The 8366-nt window shown below is 41.5% G+C and overlaps 1 protein-coding gene across 4 annotated transcripts; it reads right to left on the bottom strand.

The window, feature by feature from the left end:
• Positions 1–516: 516 nt before the first annotated feature.
• LOC123145162 (lysine-specific demethylase JMJ706) lies at positions 517–7523 on the bottom strand. Of its 4 annotated transcripts, XM_044564497.1 has the most exons (13): positions 7227–7523; positions 5590–5948; positions 4520–4676; positions 4224–4443; positions 3869–3922; positions 3716–3795; positions 3337–3614; positions 2824–3228; positions 2402–2745; positions 2236–2318; positions 2070–2148; positions 1661–1747; positions 517–1401 (listed from the first exon to the last, which is right to left on the bottom strand). In XM_044564497.1, exons 2-13 carry the CDS (start codon positions 5843–5845, stop codon positions 1027–1029), a joined length of 2418 nt encoding a protein of 805 aa, XP_044420432.1. In that variant the 5' UTR covers positions 5846–5948; positions 7227–7523; the 3' UTR covers positions 517–1026. The 4 variants fall into 4 exon arrangements, with proteins under 4 accessions (XP_044420432.1, XP_044420433.1, XP_044420430.1 ...); XM_044564498.1 differs by lacking the exon at positions 1661–1747; XM_044564495.1 differs by having other exon boundaries at positions 2070–2318; positions 7227–7522.
• Positions 7524–8366: the final 843 nt, after the last annotated feature.

Raw genomic sequence — 8366 nt, 5'->3', positions numbered from 1 at the left:
CGCCACTCTCCCTGGAGCCTGGACTACCTGGAGTCTTGCTGGGAATTTGCAAAGATAACTTTACTTCCACAAATAGAAGCCACTCACCAGACAATTAGTCAAATTACCTACTTGGCTAACCAACCACTACTTCAAAACCAACTATCATTAGCTAAGCAAATATTGTATTTCCACGCAGTTAAAGGAGAAAGTAAATCTTATATGCCAGATTTTAGTAGATCGGGATCTAACAACTATCATTTGTGACTGAATTGTTCATCTTTATTCCTTCTGTTACACCCACTTCCGATAAAATACGATTGATTCGAGCATTTGGGCTTCGATATACATTATCACAAAGAATCTACTTTGTTGCATATGAAACATAACAAGTAGTTATGCTAGTGATTTCTAGTCAGCATCAAGTTATTAACTCATCTGGAAACAAATGTATGTCTTTGATATTAATTTCCTGTCAGCATCAATCGATTCATTGCTGTTCAAGTTATAATTTATAAACACACTGGAGACAAATAATATTGGGAACAATACTGACATAAAATAAGAAGTTTGATGGCCTTGATGACGAGAGATTACACAAAGTGTGAAGACAAGTAGAAAGTAGAATGGCTTGTCAGGAGATATACAGTAATTTCATATTTGCATCTATTTAAGCATTCTAGGTACATGTGTGTCTGTGGAAAAAGAATGAAAGAAACTGTAAAAGTTATAGACTAACCTCTTTACAGTGGAAAGCCTAGAAAAAAGGAGATAAGTGAAGATGTACAACTAAACAACATCAGAAACTGTCTGCCTACTCTTTTCAGGTCCCCTACCACAAAGGTAACCTGGCAAATGCAATCAAGAATCCAGCCAAGACAGTGCCTCTATTGGAGGCCTGCGGAAAGAATTGCTTCTGAACCATCCATTACCGACTGACCTACCAACAAACAGGAAACCTTGGCTCGAAGGAGTTGTCAGCTTCCAGAAGTTAAGACTGATGTTTGTTAACATATGTGGTGTTAGCACCAATTGCCTTGTTATACTTCATCGAGCATGGTGACTAGCCAAGTCACTGTCCTCCTGGAATCTACAAGAGATTTCCAGCTCATGATTCCCTCTGGGAAATGATGGGCCAAGAATTTTCAAGCGCTTTGGCCCAAGCTCTACAGATGGAGATAGGTAGTTGCAGCCATTATGTTTTTGGCTGGAGGCAAATTCATCCTCCATGATATTTGCATCTAGTTGATGTAACATCTTCAATTTGGTTGGATGTACTGAGTCATCTCCATTTCCAGAAATAAAGTCAAGACAATGTCTAGAATGATGGGTATGGACAGGATCAGTTGTGCCACATGATACTTCCACTAACTTCTGTTGTTGTCTGTCATCTGCATGGATTTTCTTCAACCGTTTTAATACCTGGAGTTGGTAACAGGGAGATGCCCTTAGTAAAGACAAAGCAGTCAATGTGAAGGTAAATATTGGATATTCTGGGTAAAAATTATTGTTCATTGGTGCAATCAATCCATGAAATGAACTTGCCGTTCACTAACTAGGTCTAGTTACGAATCAAGAACAAATACCCTTATTATCATGTCCCTTCAGATTTATGCAATGATCATAAGTTGTGGAATGCAAATCATAATTTACTCTTTGAGGTTCAGTAACATTTTAGTACATGCTGGATTGAAGCTAAGCACTTAGGCCCATTTATGGAAATAAGGTCATAGTTTTGATTGCCCCATTCGCACAGCACCTTCCTATCCTGTGAAGGTGAAATAGAATAAACAGTTGGTGTAAAATGTTAAATATATAAGAATAATCAAAAAATATATAGATGAACTGAGGATTCCAGCAAGGCTATCGCAACTGAATAAGATATAGATAGCAAAAGGTCTCCAGGTACACTGCAAATTAAGTCCAAAATAACACCACTCTACACATTTTATACACTGACAAATCCTCTGAGATTAACCTCTCACCAAGTCACCATTAGTTTCTAGTGTTACCGAAGTTATAGTGCAATATAAATATAAAAATGTAGTGGGAAGAAATATACATGAGTGGCGTCACAGAAATATCTGTACCTGATTCCCAGTGAAAGTTGTTATGGTTGAATCTTCTGTATGCCTTCTCTCAGGAGTTATGCCAGACCTTCTCTTCACCCTAAATACCTCACAGTCAGAATCATCAGCATCTTCTGCAGCCAATTTTTCAGAAGAGCATGTTTGATCAGGTGCAGACGAAGCGTACGCATTAATGATTGTAGTTTGAGGAGTAAATCCATTCTCAGGACAAGAGCTGGAGAAGATCCTTCTGTTGGTACTTGTGCACTCCTACAAATATAAAGTAATATGAACATATTTTAGTTGCTGCAATACAGTACAGCAACATAAAGAAACACAGGACTGAGCCTTACATCACTTTGTGTAGAATACTCATGGGGTCCAAAACAAAATGTTATTGTTGATGCATCAGGATATGGCTTGTTCAGATCATATCCAAAAACACGTGTCTCTGAAATGCTATGAACTTCAGGTGGTGTATCTATGTGAATCTTGCAGTATGGGAAGTATTCAGCATTGTGATTAATGCGGTTGAAATAAGAATGTGTGCTAGAGCCACAAGACATTTGCTTTTTGACAGCATCGACTATTCCATTTTCCTCTTCAAACTTTTTTGACAGTGTCTCCAACTCAATAATGTCTTTTCTCACAAATACAGCACGATCATGGCTGCAAGGGCACTTCCTAATCTCTTCCTCTTCAAAAACAAGGTAAACAAGTAAAAAAATGCCTCAAGAAAGGTTGCTATCTGTGCTTAATGTTAAAAAGTTCTTACCATGACAAAGGCAAATTGCATCAACTCTGCAGTTACACATAACATGAGCTACGTAGCAGTCACGTTTACATATGCTACAGAGAACTGTGGCATCAATATCTGCTTTATAGTGCATGCGAGCACCCATTTTCATAAGTGACCAACGGACACAATGCTGGAGCCGCATCAACTGCACAAAAGGGACTTTCATACAATGCTGAATGTGCGTATCTCCAGTTGATGTTGTCAAATCTTTATAACTAGATGTAGAAAATTCATGATCAAGAAGTGCTGCCTCTTTACAAAGAAGCTCCTCATAAGGCAGTAATGGTATCCTCTTTAGAAGTGCATAACGTTGACTAGCAATTGCTCCAAGAGGAAACCATTCACCAACAGCGAAATTCACTGCCTCGCCGCAGTTAAAACCTGACATTGGTTGTAAACATTTCTTGATGTTCATAAATTATCCAATGAGATAGATGTTAGAGGATGCTGGAAGATTACTTACAGCACAAAGTTGCAAGAAAATCTCACCATGGCTGAAACCTGAATGATATGCTCGAGGAAACGTGATCACAAACTCTCCCGGTTTCTGTATAGCTCTATAAACTGGAACGTGATGATGCAGCAGAATATTTGGAGGGAACATTGTTGTCTTCCCCAAAAGGATATCAAATGCTGCAGTTTCCCCTTCACCTGATAAAATTTCATGATCATATACATGCTCGCGTACCACTTTCTCAAAATCTGGAGCAGCTTTTCCTGGGATCCCATACCATGTTTTTGAAGCACCACAGTGATGATAGTTAATGCTGCAAAGTGTTAAATCAGATTAGAATAAACAGAAGGTTCAGTCTGCACCATGCTGGAAAGTGTAGGAAGTGGAAACATGACAAAATTACTAATCATGCACCTGTACAAGTAATGGTCTTCCACGTGCCAGGCAAACATACTAAAGAGCATTCCGATATACAGCATAGGGTCAGTTACTCCCTGGAAATATACGAAAATAAACAGTTAGTTCTCGACAATGAAGGATGTGAATTCATCGATTCAGCATACTCACTGGAATTGCTGTTCTGAGAAGGCGCAGGATTGATTTGGACAACCGAGAAAGTTTCTGGATCAAAGCACAAGATATTTTAACATACCATAAATAAATGTACCACATGCAACAGATAAGATCATCTAATGATTGAAATATTAATGTATCAGGATAAGTAAACTTGAGAAAACATATAATTGCAAGTGTGACGACTATCTAACCAGGCTACACTCAACTCATACAGCGAAAGGAAATGCAGAGCAATCATATATTGTTGCCGTTGCGTAACTTCACAAAATAAAGAAATGCCAAATAAAGTGTTACCGAGTGAGGTTGGCACATAAATATCTCTAAATATGGTAGATAAAAGACATACCTTCAAGTTCCATTTGCTTCTCCCAAGTTGGTCATTAGGAGAAGAAGAGAATGCACTACCATCAATATCGCATGCATACTCAACGGATTCCATCTTGCCAAATGCTATTTCATGCCAAAATTCTTCTTCCATATACCTTGCTGGAAGACAGGCAGCACTAGAGTATCTTCGAACAAATCCTTTATTTGCTATCTTCTCAAAATCTCGAAATGTGTACTTTCTGTTGACACAGACTCATAAATTATGCAATGTACATGACAAACACAGCTCTGGGGCAGGTCAATAGATTAACAGACCTTCCGCTCATGAAGAAAGCAAACTTGTCATCCATGGACCATTCAGCAAGACGGAGAGGCTGCACTCTGGTAGTGAACTTCAGCCCACCTTGTTCCTTCATAAGTACAGTGCCAACAGGTACAGAAGCACATATAGGTGAAACAATCTTGCATATACCTGGGAAAGCACACATTTTCTCAGCGATTTGAAGAAAAAACACAAATGACAGACGATTTGGTTCAAGACATTCACTACTTCCAAAAGGTTTGCTACGTCAATGCTTGTTTTTGTGCGTGGTCAACTATTTCATGCAAGAGCACAAAACTCAGAAATAATCATGATATATTTCACATTTACAGTCATCATGAACATACACAAGCTAAATTGGAGGTGCAGCGTGATTTGGATGTGATATTCCAAGAATTAAAAAAAGGTGAAGAGAATATGCCAAAAGGGCCATTTCATTGGATTTGTTTTTATATTAGAGAAAATTTTACCAGAAGCTCCTAAACTTGTGCAGTGAAATCACTTGGGTCTAAAAGCTTGTTTTGTGTATGGTCAACTATTTCATGCAAGTGCACAAAACTCGCAAATAAACTAATTAAAATCCCTATTCTCCCAAAGTCCCAATGCATCAAACAAGAGATCAGAACAATCTAATATTTTTTGATTGGAAAGGTATCTTCTAATCTCCACCTTTAATCTGCATCGAAGTCTGTAAACTTTTCTAGGGGAGTGTACCAGAGCAAAACTCTAAAAAAAATGTAAAGAGAATACCCCAAAATAGCCACTTCAATTGCTTAGTTTTATATTAGAGAAAATTGTACCATAAGCTCTGAAACTTGTGCAGTAGCATCACTTAGGTCTAAAAGTTTAAAACCATATTGGTGGGTCCCTAAATTTGAACATTTGCCACTTAATACGACTTTGAAGTAGCAGGGACTGTTACCACCCCCACGCAAATTAATCTTTATTAAATTTCATGAGATCATATTTGGAAATCATTAATTCTCTGTCTGTATAATATTTGTCATGTCCTTGCCTTAAGAGAAGAAAATAATCGCGGAGCAACATAGAGAAGAACTTATACCATATTTTGCCGCAACAGGGGCAATTTTACTGAGATAAACAAATGGATCCTCGAACTCCTCCACCGATGGAGAAAACACGGGGCATTCTGGAATCTGATCAATCCAATCTAGGCTAGATAGATCAAACTTCTTCACTCTGTGCTTCAAGAAAGGGTCCCTCATGGACACTTCCTCTCTTAGTGATGCATCATGACTCCTACGTAACCTTGCCCCACATGATACAGGTTTCAGAGCAGCTTCCTCCTTCCCTGCCATTATCCTGAAGACATCAACCCCTTGACCCACAAATCCTGAGATTACTGGCTGATGGCACCCATGCTTTATATCCCCAGCTCAATAACATGTGCCTCCTCTCGACCTGTATAAACAAAAGGATATGACTACTTATCCAACTAGAACACTGTATGTATACTTCACATTACTAAATAATAGCTGCCTAACTAAAGCAAAGTGGACGGGATTTAAAGGTTCTTCTCCAGCGAACTCATGCAAAAGGACTATTACATCAAAAAGTGGAGGCTACATGCAGAAATTTAAACATGTGCGTGTCAATTGTGCCATTGTGTGCTACTTTTCCAGATCATTCTATATGCTTTAAGGCACTATCTCACTGGATTGTTCACACACACGACATGTCGTAGGGTGCAAATAAGTCACCCTCCTGTTGATCCCAGGAATCCAACAGTTAAGTGCCATCTCAATCACAAAACACCACATGAAAAAGTTAAGACCAAATCACACAGGTCAAATTCCTAAGGAAAACACTTCTGAATCTGTTCATTTAAAGATGCCCAATTAAGCACCTAGAGTTGTCGCCCGCGAATTCACATGGTATAGTCATTAGTTCCCACCACGTGCTAGTGGAGCAGAAACTCACAACAAGAACAAGCGCAAAAATAGCAAGCTCAGGTGGTCAAATATATTTCCCACCCAGGAAAACTGGTCAAAACTATGGAACAGTTAGAATTTGGAAACACATCAAACATGACACGAAATTTTCTACCATTTTAAACTCAATTCTACCGTTCTACCACAACATACGAAGAGAATTCTCGAAAATAGAACGATCTAGTACGAAATCAACCCAGTGCGCTCGGAGAATGATGAATATTACGCGGCAAGCAGGTATATTCACGAACTTGGTTACTCAAAAGTCAAAACACATCTAAAATCACGCGCTCGCGCATAAAATCGTGGAATTATCGCCTACAACCACCAGCAGTCGAGCGCAGTTTAACCAAACTGTTGGAACAACAAAAATTATCACCAACAACTCCAGCTACGAGAAGAAATCCAGACGATTGGTCGTCGGAACCGCGGAATTAGCCCCTCGTGGCAACTACACTCCCGGTTAAACACGATCCAACGGCTACGTGCATCGCTCCACACGATAGAAGTGGTCTCCGCAGCCTCAAACCAAAACAGAAAATCGCCAACAGCAAAAGGGCCAGAGCAGAGCAGAGCAAGCGCGCCCAGGCGATTACAGCTAATGATCGAAGAGCTCCACTAATTCACCTAGCGAAGACGAACCGAATTTTTTGAACGCCCGCCCCTGAAACAAATCCACCCACCCGCACCGCAGGAGCGCACCCGCCCGGGTCCCCGATTCGCAATTCACAGCCCGGAAATCACTCACCGTGGCCTCCCGTCCGGCGACAGCTTCAAGCCGGGAGCCACATTCCCCTCCGGGGCCTTCTGCCGGATCCCCCGCGCTTGGATCCGAGCCCGCCACTGCCCTGAACCGCCGCGGCGCCGAGGGGCACGAGGCTCGTTCCGCGCGAGGCGTGGGCGCGGCAGCCACGGGCCGAGGCGGAGCTAAGGACGCCGAGCACCGCGGCGGCGCTCCTCCGAGACGCGGCGAGGGGTGGGAGGAGTAAGAGGAGGGGCAGGAGGCGAGGTGCGGAAACGAAGGGAAGGAAAAGTGCGGGTGATATTAATACGGGATAACTGCCGGTACTGCGTCTCTATTGCGTTTGGGCTTCTCTAATCCGCGCTTATTACGGGGCTAATCTGTATTAGATTAGAGTTGAATTTTGTGTGCTTATATAAAGAAATATTGTCATGTAATTTTCTGGTAGATGGGGTGGTTGCGAACGAACGTTGTGATTGCAGGCCGTCGTCATGGGTCCGTCTGTCTTCTCCAGCGCAGCGGTGCCAGCCAATGGCTTTTCTGGCCCCCGTTGCCTCACTCTGGTGTGTGCACGGGTTTTTTGAGTAGTGGAAGTGTAAATTGCATTACGGACTGGCAGAGGGTGCTAACCGAAGCTGCAACACCTGAGTAAAAGCTGAATTGTAAACTGCGTTCAGTACCGGAGAGTGTTTGCAAGTGTTTTTTTTTAATAAAACTTATAATATATTCATCTTCAATCATGACAGTACAACCAATACTAAAAATAATAAAAATTACATTCAGATCCGTAGAACCCTTTAATGACGACTACAAGCACTAAAGCAAGCCGAAGGAGCGCCGCCGCCCCTCCCTTGCCGGAGCCAGGCAAAACTTGTTGTAGTAGACAGTCGGAAAGTTGTCGTGCTAAGGCCCATAGGACCAACGCACCAGAATAGCAACCGCCTCCGTTGAAGAATAGCATAGATCGAAAGGATCTAATCTGAAGACACATAAACATAGACGAACTACGACAAGATCCGAGCAAATCCACCGAGGACAGCTTCGCCGGAGACACACCTCCACACGTCCACCGACAAATGCTTGACACACCACCGAGACGGGGAATAGGCAGGGAGTATCACATTCGGGAGCCGCCGTCGTCTCGTC

The sequence above is a fragment of the Triticum aestivum genome, chromosome 6D (genome assembly GCF_018294505.1).
Source record: "Triticum aestivum cultivar Chinese Spring chromosome 6D, IWGSC CS RefSeq v2.1, whole genome shotgun sequence".
Lineage (NCBI taxonomy): Eukaryota > Viridiplantae > Streptophyta > Magnoliopsida > Poales > Poaceae > Triticum > Triticum aestivum.
Note: the sequence above shows the minus strand (reverse complement) of the source record. Positions and strands in the feature narration are given on the sequence as shown.

What these genes read in the sequence shown, in the direction of transcription:
- LOC123145162 (XM_044564495.1), bottom strand. Translation starts at nt 5,845, where the DNA reads ATGGCAGGGAAGGAGGAAGCTGCTCTGAAACCTGTATCATGTGGGGCA. An exon ending in TCATTCAGGTTTCAGCCATG is followed by an intron (nt 3,229 to 3,336) that starts GTGAGATTTTCT and finishes AACCAATGTCAG; the next exon opens with GTTTTAACTGCGGCGAGGCA. An exon ending in TGCAATTTGCCTTTGTCATG is followed by an intron (nt 2,746 to 2,823) that starts GTAAGAACTTTT and finishes TTGTTTTTGAAG; the next exon opens with AGGAAGAGATTAGGAAGTGC.